This window comes from Chaetura pelagica, unplaced genomic scaffold (assembly GCF_000747805.2).
Source record: "Chaetura pelagica isolate M959 unplaced genomic scaffold, ChaPel_1.0 scaffold69, whole genome shotgun sequence".
In the NCBI taxonomy this organism is placed as follows: domain Eukaryota; kingdom Metazoa; phylum Chordata; class Aves; order Apodiformes; family Apodidae; genus Chaetura; species Chaetura pelagica.
In genome coordinates, this window is record NW_009970724.1 from 2,150,796 (window position 1) to 2,173,165 (window position 22,370).

At 38.6% G+C, this 22,370-nt stretch overlaps 1 protein-coding gene across 7 annotated transcripts in view; it reads right to left on the reverse strand.

Moving 5' to 3' along the window:
* ST3GAL3 (ST3 beta-galactoside alpha-2,3-sialyltransferase 3) overlaps nucleotides 1–22,370 on the reverse strand; it is a 181,209-nt gene that overhangs the window by 138,429 nt on the left and 20,410 nt on the right. For 4 of the 7 annotated variants that reach the window (XM_010006569.1, XM_010006572.1, XM_010006573.1 and 1 more), the window contains exon 2: nucleotides 4,194–4,241. The exons of the other annotated variants lie outside the window; for them this stretch is intronic. In XM_010006569.1, coding sequence (XP_010004871.1) covers nucleotides 4,194–4,241 — 48 coding nt within the window. The remainder of the gene's footprint in view (nucleotides 1–4,193; nucleotides 4,242–22,370) is intronic. 7 annotated transcript variants of the gene reach the window in all.

The following is a 22,370-nucleotide window of genomic DNA, read 5'->3' on the forward strand; positions in this document are numbered from 1 at the left end:
CTGCTCCTTTCCCATCAATACCACATGGTATTAAGACAGATAGTCAAAAATTACGTTTGGGGGGAAAAAAACAACTGTGCACACACACAAAAAAAACAACCCCAAATAAACCAGAAAATACCCAACACACTAGAACCACACCAGCTCCCAATGTAAAGTAACATTGCTTTCCTCAACAAATTTACCAGAGCCTGACAAATTCTATTAACATAATAACATACATTAATTACTACTAATCTAGAAATCTAGCAAAGATCAGAGCTTGTAACTGTAGCCATTTACATGATCAGATTCTCATTGAGAAAGCCAACAAACAGCAAGCGACCTTCTGCAAGTCACCAACGTTCTTCTCTCAAGCAAGGAATCTATCACTATTTTGTCAGTTCAGTACCCAACTATTTTAATTGCATTGCTGCTCCTGGCCTCCATCCATAGCACTCTCCATGCAAAGCATTGGAAAGTAGCCACCATATTCACTCTTGAGTTGTGTTTAGGAGAGACACAAGGTTCTTCTCATCCTTCACAAAATGGTTATTGGAACATCTTCAGCAGCTAAAGGAAGCAAAACATTTCCTTTGTAGTTCTCATAGCTTCTTCCAAAATGGTTAAGGACTTTAGTGTAAGGAATTACTAACAGCGAAGTCCTAAATAAGCATGGATTTCAACTCTCAGACGATTACTTCACTATCCCTTTGAAATCAGCACCTAGAAGCGTTGCCTTGCATGTGAGCTTTCACAAACACAAGCTGCAGCAGATATGCTACTCTAAACCAAAATTTAAAAGCTCCATTTTCTTCACTTAAGTCAAGAGGACCTTTTGTGAAGGGTTAAGAATTAAATTAAAAAGAAAAAAAGCAACAAAACCAAAACAATTAAAATACTCAGTTTGAGAAAGACTTAGATAACACTTGGTTTCTCGAGACATTAGAGCTACTGCATTTTAAGCCTGCAGTGACAACTGCTACACAACCAGTGCCAGTACTGCAATCAAACATGTCTAACAACAGCGTAAGCCTAAAGCCACAAGGTATTTAGAACCTCAGCGTTTCCAGCAAGCACATTATCAGATGGGAAAGCTGCACATTCAACAAGCTCCTGTCCTAATGAGGCTTGGAGACAAAAAATTTAACTTGCTTGCTCTCAGACTCAGGAGGCAGAAGAAGTCTTGAATAAAAATAGCAGGGGTATAAATCTGACTTTCAAGCTCCAGTGTCTGATTTGCTAGCAACGAAGTCAAACAAAGCAATCACAGACAGAGGGGGAAAAAATAAAAAAGGATATTGAGTATGGCAAACAAATGAAATCTAAGTCTCCTCAACATCCTGTGTCCTGCTTAATGTTTCCCAAGTTCATAGTATGACACCCTCCTTTCTGAAATGTATTCAGCTGAAACACTGGCCTAGACATCACATTAAACATTTATCTTTGCTGCTTGAACTTTATCTTTCAAGAGAAGGGGCAGTCATGAAGTGAACCACAAAACCATCTGGCCTTGTGAAGGTTGGACCACAGTGTGAACCTCAGATAGTTTGGTCACTGCAAGTATATTTTGTTCTTATGCCCTCTAGGCTAATAAACTTCTGTGAAGGAGTACCTTAAGGCTTCATAGCCATATGATCTTTTGAACACTGAGTTCAGAAAGTTTGTAGAGAATAACCTAAACAGTGTCTTTAATCTCAGATGCCCAACACCACATTTCCAGTCTTCCTGAAAACTGAGATTTGCATGTGGCACAAAGAGTAAAGGGGAAAACCAAGATAAGGACAAACAGTCAATTCAAATAAAACACAGAAGCTGCAACAAGACATTGCCCTTCATGTGGCATGATGAACAATTACAAAAGAGCAATTCTATGAAGTTGTTTAATATGCAAACATAAATCAATAAGTACTAGTTTAAGCAGCATGAAATCTTAACAGGGAGACTATTATTCACAGCTTTTTAATTCTGACTAATAAAGAAAAAGGTATATGCATTTTTATGTTTCAAATTACGTAACTCTAGTCCCTTCTTACCCCAACCTGAAACATCACCTACTAGGAATGGCTGGGCCTGGAGCTGCCATTGTTTCTTTGGGTTCTTTCTGGGCTCTGTCTTTTCCTGGGTCTGCAGCAAGGTGAGATGGGATGGACAGCGGAAGCACAATAGCCACAGTTTTTCTCTCTCTCCTTCCTGTTCAACAAGGAAAGCTACCCCTCAGTTGGATAGACATCACACATCTTGACATCTTATTAAACATAGCAGTTCAGAGCAAGTTAAAATTTGCAGCATAGTGATTGCAAAGTACCAAATATGAAAGCAATAAGCATACAGCTTGCTTGGACATTTCTGAGCCCCTTTTCTCAAATATATGAATTTTATTTGTATTTCTTCAATGGGGGGGGGGGGGAAGATCAATCTAGTTACAGCGGAAGGGTTTGCAAAAGATAAAATTTTACTGTCTTACTCCTAACCAATCCAAGCTTGAGTTGCAATATACAAGCAGAACAAAGACCAGTACTTTTAAAACAGACTTTAAAACTGGCTTACATTAGCTTGTCTCCCACCTTCCATAGTAACAGAACTCAAAAAGATATGGAGCAGTTCAACTATTTTTCAAAACCAAGTTTGCCACCCTATTGGTAGTACCTTAATACAACATTTATGATTAACTCCATACCCTGCACTGTAAGTTATCCACAGGGTTAAATGTTTTCACATCAGTTAGAAGCAAAAACAGTATTAGTGAAAAAATCTGTAGTAGGGAACATTTAAAAGTTTTACTCCAGGATTAACTCTGCTCTTAGCTGGATCAACACCAATCCAGCATAACTCCACTGTAGGCACACTGATTCAGACACTCAGCCATGATAAAAATACTTCCTGGAATTTTACTCACAGATTTCTCAGACCTATGAAACATCCCCCCTACTTTTGTAGACTAAAGAAACCATCAACCCAGTACCAAAGGAGGCAGGCAACAACATACTTCAGTTATGACTGAATTACTAGAAATTAGTAGACAGGAATTAGTAGAAGGGAGTTAGAGGGTCTCTTGCCCCCATAACAACAACAACACAACCACTCTGCACTCAGTACCCTAGAGATACTCCCACATCAGACCATGCACCCACAAGAGATCCATTTCCAGATCTAAATTTTAGAGAAAATGCAGGGAGAGCAGAAAGCATTTGAGGTGGAGTTAAAAAAAAAAAATCAAGTTACTACCACTAGCTTGGGGTTAGTAAATCAGCAATCTGTGTTCAAACTTTGCTGTTAGTGTCAGGCAGCAGGCTCTCTTTCAAACTGTGCAGGCAGAAGACAGGTGCTATGTTGGAAGGCAGCATGTTCCCTCTATCAACCTAACAAGAAAGGCTAGTAAACAACATAAAATACTAAACCTTCACTTTTGTTTGTTTTGTGGGGTTTTTTGTTTGGTTTGTAGTGGGGTTTTTTTTGCAAGACAGTCAATACCCCATCTTTTAAGTGTTATGGAGTTATAAAGAGTAATTCTTCGCCTTTCCCTTGCACTTCATGTATACACACACTATAAACTGGATTTCATCAAGTATCATGCTCCCTGTGGCGTGCTTTGGCACTGGTTTTATGAAGCACACCCAACATCAAAAGAATTTTTGATTTCTGGTTCAGGGTAATTGAAGGTTGTACTCAAGATTCCAAAGGAAATTAGATTGGGCAAGATTCGCCCTGGGCTTTGATAATGCTCGTGAATCTCCACCCAAAAAAAAAAGTTTCCAGCCCTATTTGTTTAGCTATGATTCTTCTGCCTTCTTCTTCCTGGAAGCATTCCTGATGTCTTTCCCCAAATAACTCAACTGTTTGTTTAGCTGAGAAACTCTCCTAGTAGCATGGAACAGTTGGTTTTTTTTTTGCTTCAGCTGCTGGGTGACATCATCTTAATGCCTTTCACATGAGAAAAGAAGCACAAACCACATCACTAATGCATGTAACACATCCAGGTCATCTGCCTTGCTGGGCAATGGAAGGGGTCCCACACATCAATCCACGTGTTGCACTAAGATCTCTTAGTCCTCCCACTACACTTAAGAAAGGACCTATTTACCCACTTTGGCTAGATGTTTGATTCCCACAGAAGTCTGACTCAGTGACCTGCCTCCCAACATGGCTACCATGCCTGATTAAGTAGAAGCCTTGTCATGAGGTGGGAGATAGAGAAGAAGGCAATGTTGTACCTGAGCCTACTGTTTGTCCAACGGAGTCAAAGGAAAGAACCATTGAATCTGTAACACAAGAGTACAAGTTCATTTTCCCTTTTTTCTTAGCACCACTTCTTGTAACATTTTCTTCTTATCTTACTTAAATAACCCCTTTTGCTCCCTTCTGCCAGGAAGCAGTGCAACTTATCCACCAGCCAAACAAAAAAACAGGCATCTGGGCAAAGGCAGAATACTGGACTATACAACAAATTATGGGGTCCTTGAACAATGAAGTAGCTACAATTTATTGAAAATAGTTTTATTTTATGCCTAATAAGTTTAGTTGACCTTACCTGAATCATAATATGCCTTTGACTGTTAGACTGGAGAGCTTTTTCTTATCAAATGTATTATCAATATTTTGTCCCCTCTTAGGGGACTCACCTATTATGATCAGCTCTTCCCTGACACTGTTTGCTAAGCCAACTACCTTGTGCTCCTTGCAGTTCCCACCATGTCTTCCACATTTTTACTCACATGTAGTGGCTCCCCAGATTAATGCATTTCAATTTATCTTTATCATAGAATCACAGAATATCCTTCATCTTTGTACTATAATCAACATGTGTGCCAAGTATCAAGAAAAAATAACCTCTCTACTTGATACCCACTTTGGTTTTGACATCTGGGGATCACAACAGCACTTTTATCCATTATTACAATGACAACTCTTGCTCACCCATTAATTTCCGATGCTTTTAGTCACAGTTCGTAGTTTTTATACATGCAACTTGACATTTGGCCGAACAGAAACCCTCATTGCCTGCTTGCACCCCATGATCCATGTCATTCCTTTTCCTCATACACCACTCTCCCAGCCTAGAACCTGTTTGCAAAATTTGTCTGTCATCATTTGATATTCTGTTCCAAGTGGAGCTGCAATACAGTACCAAGCTCAATGGTAGAGGGGTTTTCAAGCTTAATTCTTACTTGAGACAAAGCAACACTTACTTGCAGAGTAAGCCTCGTAGTTTGCTATCCATTTTGATGCCAACCCCAGCTGAAGCAGAAAGTCTACTCAATTCTACCCTATAAGCAGTGGAGCAGATTTGGGCCCAGAACTTATAGACAGCTTACCAATAGGTAAACCACAGCAATGAACAAACCACCATGAGAGTATTAAGGATTTAATTAAATGAGAATATTTGAACTGATACAGCAATACCTGAACAGCCTTGCATCTTCAATGAAATGAGCAGACTGAATCCCTTAAAGTTCCTCTTTGTAATGTAGGCCTCAGGCATGACCAGCTGATCACACACCCTTTGCAGAACCACAGCAGCTGCCTCAGTGCAAGCATAAGGCAAAAAAGCCCAAACACAATCAGATTGTGGGTGCTGAAAAGAGGGTAAAAGCTCCTGATGCATCACTTCACCTTGGGCAGGCTACAATCACAGATAGTGACAGTTACCATATTTCAGCTGACAGTAACTTGACACAGGACTGAGCCCTTGGCTCTTCTATAGTGTACAACATCCTCATGATTATTTTCCAATTCTAACAAATTCAATAAGAAAGTGGTAATTTTCAAAACAAACATAGTAAATATGTTCATTTAACTGGATTAAAAAAATTTTTAAAAGCAGGTCTGTGCTGTACCAGATCCAATGCTATGGTAGTAACATTAAAAAATAGATTAAAAAATAGATATTACTAGCCTCAAAACTTATTCCAACAAAAATAAAAATCCATCTGGACTTAACAACTGTATTTCCTCTTTTAGGAATAAAATTCAGACATCTTTATATAATTCTAAATAGCAAGGGGTTTAATTCATTTTAACTGCATTAAATTCACCTGCCATCAATTAATTCTGACATCTCTATGGGGTTCTACTTCTTAAAACTGTTGAGACTTCTATCAACATAATGTTAATGTTAACATAATTACCTTGTAATTAATGCCAAATTTAAATGTTGTTCATCTTTCTGCAATATATTTTGCATTCAAACACTGTGCATGAAATACCAGGACTTATCTAAGAATGGCTGGAAAGCACTGCAAGGACCAAATTAATACCATTATTGCAGCTCACAAAAATGGTATAATGTTTCATTCCTTTAACTGAGAACATTCTCTTCCTCCTATAAACAAATGAAAAAAAATTACAAACAGACGAAGCATGAGCTTCCTCTTCCAATCCATGTGACTATTAGTTTCACAGTTTCAACATCAAATTCCCTGTGAATAACCCATATTATAGTTAATTCCCCCTCCAGCACCACAAGTAATTTCACAAACCATGGATCTTTACTAAATGCCAGAAATAAACAGTGTTTAACACTTCAAAAGGGAATAAACGATGAAGTAGAAAAGGGCCAAGTAGATAGTTTTGTGTCACCTTCCACCCAGACAGCTATTCACATTCAGCCAAATTTCAGAGCTCCAGGTTGGTTTTGTCAGAAGCTGATCGAGATCAGCATTTCTTTGATGCAAGCCAAATATATTTGCAAATATACTGAGTCCTGCTTCCACAAACATAAGAAAAGTTGTTTTGCTTCAGATCTCTTCCAGTCATCACTCAGTTCAAAATCCTCCCAGCTTTCTAGACCATATTTTCCACATACTATGCAGCTGCTCAGTCCGTGCCCAGTGTGTCACCCCCAAGTCCCCTCTAGCTTTCAAAGGCTCTACATTTCAATCTTTAAAGGCTCTACCTTTCAAAACTTTGTAAGACACAATGTAAAATGCACCCACTTACATGTGCGCTTGCTTTAGGTGCCAAGAATTGTTTATATCTGAAGGAGCAGCCCCTAACCTTTCAGCTACCTACTTCCATGAAGAAGCTTAAATGTTGCAGGTTTTTTCCTCCTGCTTTTGTAACTGAAGAGCAGCTTTTATGCCTAAATCATGAAAGCTGACACTCAATAACTTGCCAATCTGCACAGCTTCAGCCTGCACACACCACAATGCCAACCTTTTACATCTGTTTTCATGTTAGCTATAATCATTTTTTTCAGTGGCTACAGCAGTTTAAAAAAGAAGGGGAAAAAAAAGATAAAGTAAAATCCAAATGCAGTTCTGGATCTGATCCAATCCATCAGAAGCAGCAAAGACAGCAGAAACACTCACTTATTTAGAAGGCACTCAGTGCCAGGAATAACAACATCCAAGACCTCACCAGCCAGGCTGCAAAGTTGCTTTGGGTCCCTCAATGTCAATTTTGGGTCAATGTCACACTGGGACCTATACTCTGGGTCACTTTCCCTTCCTACCTACCATCCAGCTAGAGCATAAAAAAATTGGACCAACACATGAATCTGCTCCATCATCCCCTAAAAAACAAGGCTGCTGCAAGGCAACCTGAATGTGCTCCACCACAACCCTTTTGGACTGTGGAGGAGTGCTATATGAGACCACTCTTCTCAGGAGCTGACCCCTATAGAACAAACACATTTGGTTCAGGAACCAGGAGCTTCAAGACAGACCATGCAGAGAGACTCAACGCTGCTCTGCAAAAAAAATTAAATGCTGTTTCAACAATGCTCCACACCAGATGTAGAGCTGAACTTACCTTTGAAGGAGCACAACTGGATTTGCACAGTTCTATACTGAAGTAAAAAAAAACATCAATAAAAACAAACAACCCTGCAAATCAGAAGTGGCTACATTTGTTGCTGCAATTACACCACTATCCAGATAAGCCACCCAGGTGTGAAGACTGATTGTATTTCAAGGCAAGGGATGCACTTAAAGTGTCCTGACCCCTTATCTCTTCACACACACACACACCCCTTTCCACCACAGCAAACCTATCCTCCTGTTTGTTTTGTTAACCATGAGCTTCCTCGGGGCCTGGATAACTCTGCCATGGATAACTCTGGATAACAATCCCCTATGCCCATCACAGGCAAATTAAATTACTCATCCTCCTTCATGTTCATGCACCTTAGATCTTGGCAGTTCTGAACATCAGGTAACTATTTAACTGCTGTTCCTTACAGATTGCTGTACCTTTTCCACTACTCTAGTCTCTGAACAGCTATGCCTACAATGAAAGAAAAATAAATTATCATTTAGAACAACGATCCTGACCAACTAACTGCAGATTTGTAGGAGACAGAAGGAAACAAGGCCATATTGGAAAACATCTTAAGTTTCAAACACCAAGATAGATGGATCCCATAAGGTAAAAATTTCATATCATGCATGGGTGCATTCACTCAAGAGATGCATGAAAACAGCTCCTAAGGCCCAGTCATACCAAGTTCCTGAAATTATGAGATCAAATACATGGACCAACTTCCAATGCAAATACTGTCTTTGCTTTCATTTCATCATTGATTAAAATGCATTATAGAAACTGAAAACAAGCAGAGGCAACACAGAATGAGAACAGCAAATATAACCCACATTTAATCAAGAACTATATATAACCTATATGTTTATCTAAGTGCTGTTTCAGAATTTCAGTTAAGACTTTTACAGTAAGTTCCTCTGAGAAGCAAGCCACAAACTTCTTTTGCTTTTAACAGATTCCCCTGCAAGCATTTGTGAATGTTTGTCTTATCCTGTTGGAAATGAAAGAAGCTGAACCAAGTATTTCTCTTTCTCTTGCTCAGGTTTTGTTTGTTTGTTTGTTTGTTTGTTCAGGGGCAGGATTGTTTGTTTGTTGGGCTTGGGTGTTTTTTGTTTGAGTTTGTTGTTTGGGATTTTTTTTGGGGGGGTAGGTTGGGTTTTTGTTGGGTTTGGGGGTTTTTGTTTAAAAAAAACAAAACAAACACAAAAACCCACAACCCAGACTTTAGTAATAAACCAACTTCTACAGGAAAAAAGAAAAAAAAAAGTGAAAAAAATGATTGTGTGCTGCTTTGGAAGTGGTCCTGAGAAACCACAAACCATCAGTCCCACGGGTATTATAAGAGCTTAATAATAAAATTTAACACAGCCTGGATACCACATACCATTACAGTAATCCACTCCACAGACCAAGGCAAACAGGGAATACAATAATACACTGCAATATAAGGCTGTAATTTGGCACATCCTCATACAGAGACTCAGGCTCCGAGGTCTGCGCTGACTTCTTGCATGCGTGATCACTGTTAAGTTTCTCATTCCATACCTCTGCTTTCCAGACACTCCAATGGACTCCTGCAGAACTGCAACCTATACTTATCTTTTAATGTAATTTCTACCTCCAGAGTTTGGTCAGAGATCAGATATTCTACAGAGCTCCATCACCTGGACTGGGGATGGCAACTGCAGTAACATTAAAGAATAAAGTTTTGATTCAGAGTCAGAATGGAAAGAAATATTTTAGGCACTGCTTTTTACCACAGAATTAGAAGACCATCTGTAAAGAAAAGAGTGTCATTCAGTTGTCTCCCTTTTTCAGCTGAGTACTGAAAAATATAGTATCAAACATCTCAATATCTATCAAAATTTATTTTCTATTTGAGATCAATATTTTGTAACATGACATATATAAGAGAAGGAACACTTCATGTACAAAATTCTTCAGAAATTAGTGAAGAAAAGGCCAGTAATAACAAAAACTATCCTGATGTTTCATCTAGTCAGAAAATTAAGCACATAAAAGCAGTACCACTTTCAGAAAACATGCTACTGCCAGGATTAATTTGACAAGATTTGTCTCAGAACTTTCCCTGCTCCAAAGAAAAAAGATTTGGAAAAAAAATCCACAGACTTATAATGACTAAGCAACACTCTGGATAATTTTTATATCCAATGAATTGGAGGCAAGTAAATAATTTCAGTTGTTTCACAGAGATCACACTTAAGACACTTAAAGCATGAACTCTCTTCCTCAGATTTGGTAAAACACAAGAACAACTGCCTGTATTTAAAAATCACTTAACAGGGAATACTTTACTTCCTTTGTTTTATTTGCTGAAGACAGATTCAGGGAAGGGCTAAGTAATTTATTCAGTCTAATTATAAATGCCTTCCTACTCATTTAAGCATCTTACCTTTGCATTAATCTTGTGTGCCCCCCACAGCTTGGTTTATTCTGCTTTACCAAGCTCTTCTATAGTAAACTGATTTTGCTACTTTTCCACCTCCTGAACACAGCAAGACAAGTCTGTTTTAAGAGCACTGGCTACTATAAGAACATCTCCTGTACCATGGCCTCAAGGATGCTCTGAGTTACACATACTCTTTCTTAAAAACTCAAGGCATCAGTTCTGACATTGCCTATGCACCACTTCACACGGCGCCAGTGAAGGTCAAAAAAAAACCAAACATGAGACCATTCTTAAGGGTAATCACAGCTCCCACTCTGTGAAAAACAATCCATAGTGTTCCCGTGCTTAGACACCACAAGAAGTTACAATATCAAGTGTACTGTCTGAGCAGCATTATTTTAACATTTTCAATATCCAAGATGAGGAATTTATAAAGACAACTCACACACACACCACAGGCACAATTCCTAATCACACATGTGCAAGCTAACAGCAGTAAACACAGGGACTGCAAGTTTTGGCAAGTGAACTGTATGAAGACTTTCAGCCCAGTGCTGTGGAGACCCAGGTTCAAAGTTCAAACTTATTCCCTTTACAAGAAGAGAAAAGTCACTCAGCAATAGGACACATCTTCAGTAACAGGAAACATCTGATTGTAAAGAACACTTCCAATAAACTCTAAATTTTCTACTTCAATAAACTGTCTTTTTTTTAAAAAAAAAAAATTTTCTGTTACACTAAACTTGACTGCCTGTCCCTGTGTGCCACCTCCCTGCATTTGTATCAGTACAGAGATGCTGGAAGGGGCTGGTTCTTGTTTCATATAACGTTCCCATGGGAGAAGATTCACCCTCACTTGAGGATGCATAGCATTGTGAAATATCATAATGAATTATTTCCACAATGAAAAGTTTTGTTCTGATCTAAATATCAATTCACTTACGCACTGTACAAAGTTGAAAAGTTTCCACATTGTTGCTCTCAACAGCATCTCATTAAATACTACCTTCATTTATACAGTACTAACTTTTTAAGCATACAGTATTCAAGTAGACCACACAGGTTCTCTCTTCATTTCTGTGGCCGACCCAGCAACACATCCTTTTTATTGACAGATGACTTCATAGCTAAGCTTAAGCACAAATTCCTCAGCCATCCGCTTTGCCTGGACATCAGCTGCATTTATGCTTCAGCCTGCAACCAACCTTCCTCCACATCAAGAAACTGGACATGGGGCAATGAGGCTCAAACACAAGGACCATCCCAGGGAGAGCAAACACAACTGGTTCAGAGCTCATTGATGCAAACTCACAGTCTAATTAAAGCACAACCAATATGGGTAATCTGACTACAACCTGTGCAACCCTGATCAAGGCCTTTGATGAAACTGTTTCTCATCTGTAAAAATAATCTGTTTTTTTAAAAAACTCTTGGGGAAAAAAAAAGGCTTGACAGCTACGAATGGATATAGCCAAGCATTATCACATCTCTAAATAACTTTGTGGCATCAAGACCTACTGGTTACATTAGAAACTGCAAAGTAATTCTCTGACAGATCTCAATTTCTTGTCATTTAATTGAAACTACAACTCTTTGAGCAATACAGAACTTGAAAGATATATATTTCTTTAATTATTTTTTATTCAATTCATGGAACCTAATCAACTTGTACACTTCCTGTTGTGCACATCACTTTTTCTGTCAGGATGTCCATAATGAAGTGGCAAATTAACTAAGCAAGAAACAAAGCTCATGTTCTGAACAGATGTATTTTTAAAATACTCTGAGCATAACAACTTTCTTTATCCTGCAATGAATGAACCAAATGAAAAGATGCGGTGTTCTGTGCCAGCTGGCAAATGCTTCAGGAGGATATTACATTGCTATTGTCTTCAGCAGTGCCCAAACAACTGTTTGGTAGCAGGAAGGGCTGTTATGTTTGATGCATCTGATCAGTATTTATTTGGATCTGCTACGTAACTTCGCAGTGCCCGTGACCAACAGGACTCTGGGCACAAGGACAACAAGGTGCTTCAAGCATCTGGTGTGTGCAGCTCCTTGGTGTCTGTTACAGCTCCCCATTCCAGGGGAAAGCCAACATTTTGTTCTTTCCAGAAGAGATGGACAAACAAGCCCCCAAAAGCAAAGGGGACAGGAAAACCAACATGCTGGAAAAGTTCAGTGAGAATATACTTTGCTTTGAGGAACTAAGGGCCAGGCTCAATATTTTGGTGACAAAAAACTGATGTAAACAAAAATTAATAGGCCAATGCTTCCTGGCTGCTTTCAATCACACTTCAAAAGGGCCAAATCACTCTAAAGTATTTTTAAAAGTAATTTTAAGCTACTATTTCAATCATTAGAAAAATGTAAATAGCATACTGCCTTCGGATTCCTTGGTTAGTGCTCACACATGTTATTTTCACATAACTTTTGGGATACCAAACTATTTCCATATCAGAAAACCCTCAAAACTTTCAAAAATTATTACTCTTTACTACATACTAGCAGCTTGAAATTATAAAGAAAGCAAAACACACTTAAATTTGTCCTTGAAAAAAGTTCTGTTTCAAACTAAGAAAAAATACACTAAAATTTCTTGATTAGAAGTTTATTGCTCAGCACTGGCACAATGAAAATTAATTTCATATTTTGTGAAAAAAAAACATATATTGTTACCTTAGATATTACAAAGTGCATAGCATTAATAATTATAAATATATTACTTTGCTCTTGTATTTTTATTTACTATGGACATGGGCTTTTAACATTAACAAAGCACAGTCTAAGAACTGTAGTAGTGACAGTGTCTTCAATACACATATACTCACACAACTGTCACAGGGCTCTGGAATGCTGCTGCTCATTATCTTTGTTTTAAATAAATAAAGATACCTACATGTAATTTATATCAATTAGGACAACAGCTATTTTAATAATCTGGTCTCAGTTTCACACCTACTGGATCCATTTAACCGCTGTGGTTTGTTTTTTTTTCTCCCTCTTCCTGATATGGAAAAAACTTTCTCTGTGTTGGCTTTTTCAAGCTCTCAGAAACCTCTCCTTCCTCAAAAGCAGAAATATAAATACTTCCTTCAGGAAACTCACACTCTTGAGATTGTTTGAAAATTATCTACAAATAATTATTTTAAGCCAGTGGACAAAAGCCTCCCAAAACCTGAAAGCAGATGTCTGGGCCAGCTGCCAGAATAATAGCCAACAAGTTCATATATACAGTCTTACAGTGACACTTCTCATCTCTTCTGTGTATGCCCAGAACACAAACAAAGGTTAGGAAGGAGTAAGGTACAAGAAAAGTGTATGAGTACAAAACATCTCCTGAAAGCTTTATAGGCATCTTCTCAAGAAAATGACAGTGTTCTACTTTCTTTTGTATTACAAGGACCCAGACCATTCATTAACATGAAAGGTAATACTGAACAGAATGTCTGTTGGATCCATTTCTCGCTTATGTATTTTGAAATTTGGGGCCAGAGGGAAGTGTGAGGGTTTTCTGTTTGTTGGGGTTTTTTTAACAGCATCAACACAATTGATTATAAAGTCTTAAAAGGTTTCTGGTCCATCAAATTGTAAAACTCAGTTTCCAAAATGTGGACCAAAATTTGGATATAAGAGGGTCTAAAAAGCACAAGATTTTATAGATAGTAGATACATACAGAGAGGTATCAAGTATATGCACATGTTCTTTCAAAGCCAAATGTCTTGATGAGCAGCTTATATGCCTAAGGTCGGTCTTCACTTTCCAGCCACACTAACTGGTCCTACAATTACATCTATGCAAGAGCCTAAACCAAACAATGACACAGGAAAATCTAAAATAAAGATGTTCCAGAAGTCATCTGTGCATCCTAGAAGGACGTCAAAAACAAATGGTCTTCCCAGAGTATCTGTGTGACTATGAAAGCTCCCATACCCAGGGGAAAGAATAAATGAAATAAAGCCTCCAAAACAAATCACCAAAACCACACTAGCTTTGAACAGTGCACATATAGATTCTCATTTCCTATTATTTTCTTTCAGAAGTGTTTGAAAAAATACCGGTTCATCACAACATTGGAAAAATAACCCAGAGATGGATTAAATACTGTCATCAGTAGCACCTCATTTCCATGTGCAGAAATTGCTGGACAATTAGTAACTTACTCAAATAGCAGCATCAGAAGTTCATCATCACACCACCCAGCTCTGGAGAAATACAGCTGGAGACAATATAAAGAAAGTTTTCCTCCTATCACAGCATGTACAAAAATACAATGAATCCCTTTAAATTAGCATTTGGCAGAGAAACAAGCCAGTGAGAAAACAAACTTCCGGGCACCCAGAAGATTAAATACTAAGAAGCATTGGTTCCGGTATAGGATCAATGGAATTAAACTGCTTGGCACCTAAGTAAATTGTTTCACCAGGCAAGTAAGCTTTCTTTAAAAAAAAACACAACAACTCATAATGTAGTTTGAAATAAGCAATGGCTTAAATGCAGAACCAAGCTACTATTCATTCCCCCAAGGGGGAAAGTAGTAAACAAAAGAGGCCAGTCTCACCTCCAGCTACAAGAACATTGACTGTCCCAGGATAAATTATATTGAAATGATCCCTATCTGTCAGAAATGAAGCTTACAGTGACACAAAGCTCCTGTGCAAAATGGAAACAGACAGTTAACTACGAGAGAACTGTCATGCAGATAAGCAGCATGTGACTGCGCTCATGTGCTACACTGCATCCAAAGATCTTGGCTACAAAGGCTCTTACATGTTCGCAACATGCAAGTATAATAGGTAACATTATTACTACAAGTTGGAACAATATCAAAGGAAAGAAACTAAAAATGTTTAAGTCAGGTAGAACTGTAATTATCAATGCAACTCTGCTTGCTAACATTCATTCACCTAGGTTTTTCTTTACCTCTTTCTAAAACAAACACTACAAATTTTAAGCTCCAAATTATTGGATCTGCCACGACACAGTAATCTATAATGTTCAGTCACATCTTTGAAACACCTACAGCAGCTTTGTTCTTTAGAGGGTCGATGCAGACTTTCAGAGGACTTGCAGGGCCTCAGGGAAAACAACCAAAAGAAAACAAAAAAAAAAATAAAGCAAAAACCACTCCAGATTGATGGACTATTTCAATCAAACAAGACAAGGAAGCAGCTTGCATAAGAGCAGTAACCCAGCATCCAGCAGTACCAGCATCACTGAAACATCAAATGATTGTGATGAAGTTCAAGTGAAACCGCCAACTCTACTTCACCGAAAGCTCAAACTTCATAAATTGAGAGCTGCAAAGAGCAACCCTCATTCTTAAATTAATTCAATTTCCACAAAGATAAACCCACTGTAATCTCAGAAAGACAAGCCTTCCACAGCACTCCACGACAGACCCCATTCTTTGTTATCATTCCCAGCCACCTGCTGAAGCATGCTCCCAGCCAGAATTTCACAGGCTCACTGGGATTCACAAATTTTAGAGTTTTGCCATTTCTGGATTACTCCACTAACAGAGCTCCTTATAAAAGGCAACAGTCATTTTATTAACTGTACTCTAAAACAGCTGCATCATCTAACACAACTTCATTTAACTGGAAAAAAAAAAAAAAAAAACCAACACAAAAAAACAGCTTGATGTTGGCAGGTCTGGGATCAATTCAGAAACAGAAAACGGCCTCTTCTTGCTTTGTGACAAGCCATCAATGTAGTCAACTTTTTGGCCCCAAGTTTGATTGTGAACCTGACTGCACAACTGAACAGATGATAGGGAAAGGGATAAGAGGATTAAGTGAAGGGAAACAACAAAAAGTAGGGCATTCTACAAATAAATAATATTGCAGAAGTCTGAGACACCAGGTCACAAAACACAAAGGACTGCTGGTCATTCAGAGAAACCAAACTGCATAGCATACTTCCAAAATGGCTTAAACCGTCGGTTTTTGAAGTCAGGATTTGAGTGAGGAGGGAGCAGTTCTTCTGGTTTTATGGGGCTTTTAAGCTTTAATAAAAGAGTATCTTTCTCAGGCTCAACCTTGACATTCTTTCTAAACCACACTAAAACAAACATGCCCACTAATTTTCCCAAAACGAACTGAGTAACAGCAACACTAACCATAATAGAAGCTATTCAACACAATACACAAACCCCAGCATCTCAAGGCCAAGGAATCCATATGGAGAAATGCAAGCCAAAAAAGTAGGATTTAGGGCCAACTTCAAAATTGCACATATGGAAGAGAACTGCAGCCACCTTAAGATCCTCATTGCATCCAAGCAAGCAGTTATCACCAGCTCCAGGCCCTCAGACACTTGAGAGAAGGAAATGAGATTTATCAGTTGCAGCAGACCACCTCCCCACAGCTGGCTTTAATTAAGCTAATCTGGTAGTAGTGACTAACAGCAAGCAGTCTTCAAAAATCACTCTACAAGTATTTTTGCCAGCACTTCACCATCTGTGCTGACCAACAATACTGGATACTAACTAGGATGTTATTCTGCAATTCTGACTGAGGTACTGCATTTAAGAGCTGTGTTTCCACTCCCCTTATATACCAGGTGGCACAGCCTCTGCTTACAGGTAACTGGCCATGGGAAGAACCATGCAAAACCAAACAAACTCCAACAAGAAAACCACTCCTGAAAAGGCAGCTGGATCACTGGCCCGATTCTCATTATCCCTTGATAATTACTCATTATTACCCATAATAAACTGCTCTTTCCTACTGGCTCTCACAAGAGAAGCAGATAATTAAATGCAACCATGTCCAAACTGGAGTCTCCAGGCCAGGAACTACCTGAGTTATCTCACAGGATTCAGGTAGTTTCTCTGCAATTGTTCAATATCCTCAATATGATTGAAATGTCCTGAACTGACAAATTTCTTTGTGAAACTGCACCTATCAGAAGGTTTCAAGCAGATGGATTATTATTGCCCCACATTCTACAACTGAAAATTTAAAACAGTGATGCCACAGAAAGAACAGCTTCACATACAGCCCTGAATGGCCTCTGAACACAATTCCCCATGTGTCTTCCTTTGAGCCACCACAAGGACTCCCCTGGTTAACAGGTCAAAGTGGCAAAACATCCTGCATTTTTTATTATATATTTCTTTGTAATTGGACTTCCGAATAAATTTCTTTCAAGCTTGTCTATATAGGATCTTTCACTAATGAAATCACACAACAGTACCAGCAACATTACCAATGTGGATAAACTATAATGGAAAAGAGTCAGCAGCTAAAGAAATTTGGGCTTCAATGAGTTTACTACTATATCTAGACCAACAAATCCCACAGTATGTAACTCACCTTGTACCTATGAGGGGTCTTTTCTTGCATTATGGCTTAAATAATTTTACCTAGAAAACTTTACTTGGAAACAGCATTTTTTTTTGCAGGAACAACAACAAATAAACCTACATTAGGATTTCCAACAGCCTAAGTATATTACAGTACAGTTAGAATATGGTCATGACCAAAACAGAAGGTCTTCCATTCCCATCAGGACTACCAATTCCAACCCCAAATTAACACCAACCTACAAGTGTATTTACACAGTACTTGGGTAGTAAAGCAAAGTTAAGTAAATTTTCACACCCTGCCTGGCCCAGCACATCACTGCAACTCTCCTAAGCACAGCTGTGCCAAGACAACTGCTCAGAGGATGGGGAAGGTCATAAACTGGATCACTGAAAAAAATATGGGACAAAACCCACAAAAATAAACTTCTCAAAAATGCTGCTACACAGTTACTTACAGCAGATTTGCCACCAAAATCAACACACCATGTAACTATACCCTCAGAAACTTTTATTTGGAAAGCTTGGTTCCCTTCCGCAGAACTGAAATGATCCCTGGCAAAGCAGTAACATTCCTTAAAAGCAAGACTTAAATGCACACCTGTCAACATTCAAATAAAACACTACTCTATGGTGAACAGCAGCCAGAGACTATGTAAGAATGTGGTAAATAAAACAGAGGGGGAGAGATTGTTGTAAGGCTGTCCAGCAAAAGTTAGGGAATAATTGGAACTTTACCCTCCAACTGTTCTCATTCCTTTTTATACCTTATCTCTAGGAGAAGAACTCTTTGGAAAGCCATCCTGCATAATTAACACCTCAATCTAGAACAAAGAAGGAACAGTCCTTCCACAAGAGTGAGGGAAAAACAAACTATATCAGAAGACACATCTCTGAAGCACTTCTTGTGGCAGAAACAAAAAACAAGAAAATATTCATACTTCATTATGGGACTGTCCACAAAATTACATAGTAAACCCATAAATGGATGAGATGAAGACAAGGCGGTGACCCAAAGATGACTGTGTAATGACATGTCAACAGTTCCAGTGACCAATATAATGAGTGAAAAAAACACAATAACAACAACAACAAAAAATATAACTTCCATGTGAAAGAAATAATTTTATATCTCACAACAACAGTACCCTCTACTGTTACAAAGCAGCATAGCATACGATGAAGCCCAGCTCTGATCATAAGAACATTCAAGGCACCAAAACACCTACTTAGCTTTAGCAATTAACTACCTCATTTCCTGTAAAGATATTACAAATTTGTTTATTCCCACTACAGCGTCAAGTTTTGGGTTGTTTGTGATGTTACTCTAATTCTTTTCCCAAGGCCTTTTTGTGTGATTGGAAAATGACAGATAGTTTTAGCCCTAACAAAAAATTCAAAAATGAAAATAAAAATGTGAAGACTGTCCTCTAAGGAAGACCAGAGCCAGTCAATACCACAGTAATATTTTTCTGGATCATTTCTGTAAACCCAAAAATGGACTTAAGATTTTCAGATTAGTGCATCATCCAACTGCAACACATCACAGATAAATCCAAATATTCTATCAATAGGTTCTTCAAAAAGCAGCTTGAGGGCTGATATCTTAAGACAACCCACCGCCCCCATGCTGGGTGACTAAGGATCATCACATAGCACCTTCAGGACAGCAAAAGCAGAAAAAGTGAGGTCAGCCAGGGAGTCCTTCATCTATCTTCTCCTTGGGATGAAGTTTCCAGAGGGAAACTTTCATAGAGGGTCACGGTGAAGCTACAGCACAAGCCATAAACCTCAGGAAACACCACGCTCCCAATGTTTAGCTGATGATCTTTATCAGCATAGGACTTCAGAAACTGGGTGTACATACTGTTCTTACATCATGTAGAAAGCAAGGGGAGGGAGGATAAGAACAGACTAGATGTCCACTATGGGGCAAAAAATGCTCCTAAGCTTGATTTGAAGCACAGGTGTATTAATCACTGAATGCCTGTATGAACAGGCAGCAATGAGGAAAAGACACCCAAGAGCAAGGAAAGCTCTAACTAGGCTACGTGGTTAAGATTACTGTTCCCAAATAGAACTGTGAATGAATACACTGAAGTATAATTCAGTTCTACACAGTACTTGTCCTCAGAAAAAAATAAAAATAGGAAATAACCCATCAGTACAGAGATGAGAATAAACAAAGCAGTACAACTTGCATTAGAAAAGAAGCCCATACTGCTTGATCTCAAAAACGTATCAGGCAGGGATACACATGACAGAAAACGTCTACTGAGCCTGAAACTGAAAGAACCCAACAAAACATGTTGTCCATAATGATACTCCCAACCAGACACTTGCACCTCAGTGTCTTTTTCTGGAGAGATAGGAGACAGCAGCCAATTGCCTTTGGCCAAATAATACCATTTTTATGCTTCCAAGATGGTTTCATGTCTTTCCATCAGAGCAACTCAGAGCCACATATTTATACATTCCAGAGCAACAGCAACAAGACAACCAAGTATATGGCAAGTATACAAATATTTGAATCCTGGCAAGGGAACAGAGCACTTCCAGGTGGACACAATGGTGCTATAACAGGGAATGTGGATTTGAATCAGCACCACGATACTGGAACCTCAATGTCTTCACACTAAAATGCATGAACTAGAGCATAACTGCCAGCCCCATTTTTCTGCTCCACTCATACAGACAGTGACTCCAAAAATTATATTCTGCAGTACTATACTCCAAAAAATACATGCACAAGTCATAAAATCTTTAGAAGTTCAAATGATCAGATTCAAGAAAACCTTTCTCCAATATAAAGATAAAAAATCCCAAATCTGAAGAAAATAGCCTATCAACTAACCTAAAATACATTAACATACATTGGAGAAAAAAGGTGGAAGATCACAAAAGCTTAAAATTGACTTGATTGTGGGCAAAATTATTTAAAGCACACATCAAGAAAAAAAAAAAATCTGTCTGCAGGGAAGAATAATTAAGCACTTGGATAGATTGTCCAAGTTTCCATCATTAGATTTTATGGAGCACTTCTGACATCTGTTGGCATAAATTGACATTAAAAATATTGTTTCTAAAGGCCTAGGGAAAGGCCACCTGCAGTTCTTTCCAACGCTATTTTCTACAATTTTCTAGGAAGGAAAACATTTTGAGTGGCCATTGTTAAGAAATACAGCTTCTAAAATGAGCAGCACTATTTAGGATCAGATAATCAAGAAAATAAACAGGACTAGAAATTAAGTATACTAGCCTACACTAAAACAAAACCAAAAAAAACCCAACAAAAACCAAACAAAAGAACGATCAATCTACGAATTAAATATTTACTCAAGTATCTTAGAAAGTAACTTAACAGTTACACAGCAGAGAGCAAAACTGCCTTGCAGTTCCAGCTCACTCCCAGTTGTTTTTTAATGCCACTGAGGTTGCTGGGCTAAAAGATAGATTGCCAATGCAAAATAATGGCATTGAGCAACGTAACATAAATATGAAAATAAGTGAAATTTTGGCACTAAAACCAAATGTGTTTGGTGTTTTGTTTTTTTTAACTTACATACATATTTTGGAACTTAATACCATTTCTTCCTTACCTACATTCAGGACTGATATTCTCACATCTTTGGGCCATTAGGGTGTTTTAAAAAAGAAGAGAAAAAAAATTAAGTTTCACCCATTTTTAACATCAGGACAGCAATAATGGCAGATGTTATTTTTCAATACAGCCCAAGTCCCAAAATGCTTACAAATCACAGCAACATAGCTTCCCAGTACAACTGCCCACCATTCATCTACAAATGTGAGACACTTGTAACCCTGTCCTTCAAGAGAAGCCAAAAGTATTTGTCTTGATGGAGAAAAAACATGCAAAGGAGAAATTAAAAATCATTAACTTAGACTTGCTCCTATCTTCGAGGTAAAACTTCTAATATACAAGCATCTCCATGTGTTTATAATCCTGAGAGCACAGCATCCAACATGCAATTGCATGGGATTTATACCCCACATGATAGCACATAACCACATTTCCCCAAATATTTTATGGGACCAGACAGATATTCCATAGAGGAGGCTTCACACTGTACAGGACGTAGGGAAGGCAACCACCCAACAATCAATGCAAAATTAAGCCTTCTGGAAACATTCATCCTAACAGGTCCCATTGGACATGGACAAAGGAAATACCACAAATAATTTTTTTAATTAAAATGTTTTATAAAATGTACACTGGTGTCCTGGTTTGAGCCAGGATGAAGCCAATTTTTCTCTTTACTGATTTTTTTTTCCTTCAGTAAGCTTTCTTGTAACTAGCAACAGTGTGTTCTGCTAGGCTGATAAGACAGTGGAATGTTTTTCTAACTACTAAGGCTTCAAGGCTGCACCTGCACTCTGCCAGCTCAGACACTATGGGGAGATCTGTGACCCCCCCCCGTAGGAGGCTGAGTTAGATGGACAGCAAAATTGGCCAAAGATATTCCATTCCATATATCTACGTAAGCTCAGAGGAAGGTCAGAGATCACAGGAGACAACTTCCTTCCTTCTTCTTCTCCCTTCTCTTCGGTCCATGGCTGGCGTCCGGGGAGGACTCTGTTCATCCATCACCGTCGACCCTTAGGCTCGAGATCTCCTGACCCCCATAACTCTCTGCTTTCTCCAGCAGCAGCTCTGGGATTCCTCAGGACTCTTCCCAGTTCAGGGAAGTGCTGTGGGAGTTGCTGGGGTGGGGGGAGGCGAGAGGCTTTTGCCCATATATTTGTATATAATTGTATATATTTTCTTGTATCATTCATTAGTGTTTTAATTAAAGCTGTGTAGTTTAGTTTTCAATCCAGCCAAGTCTCTCTCTTTTTCTCTCTCTCCTTCCCTACCTGGGTTGGGGGGAGGGGGGATCGAGAGCATTGTTGTC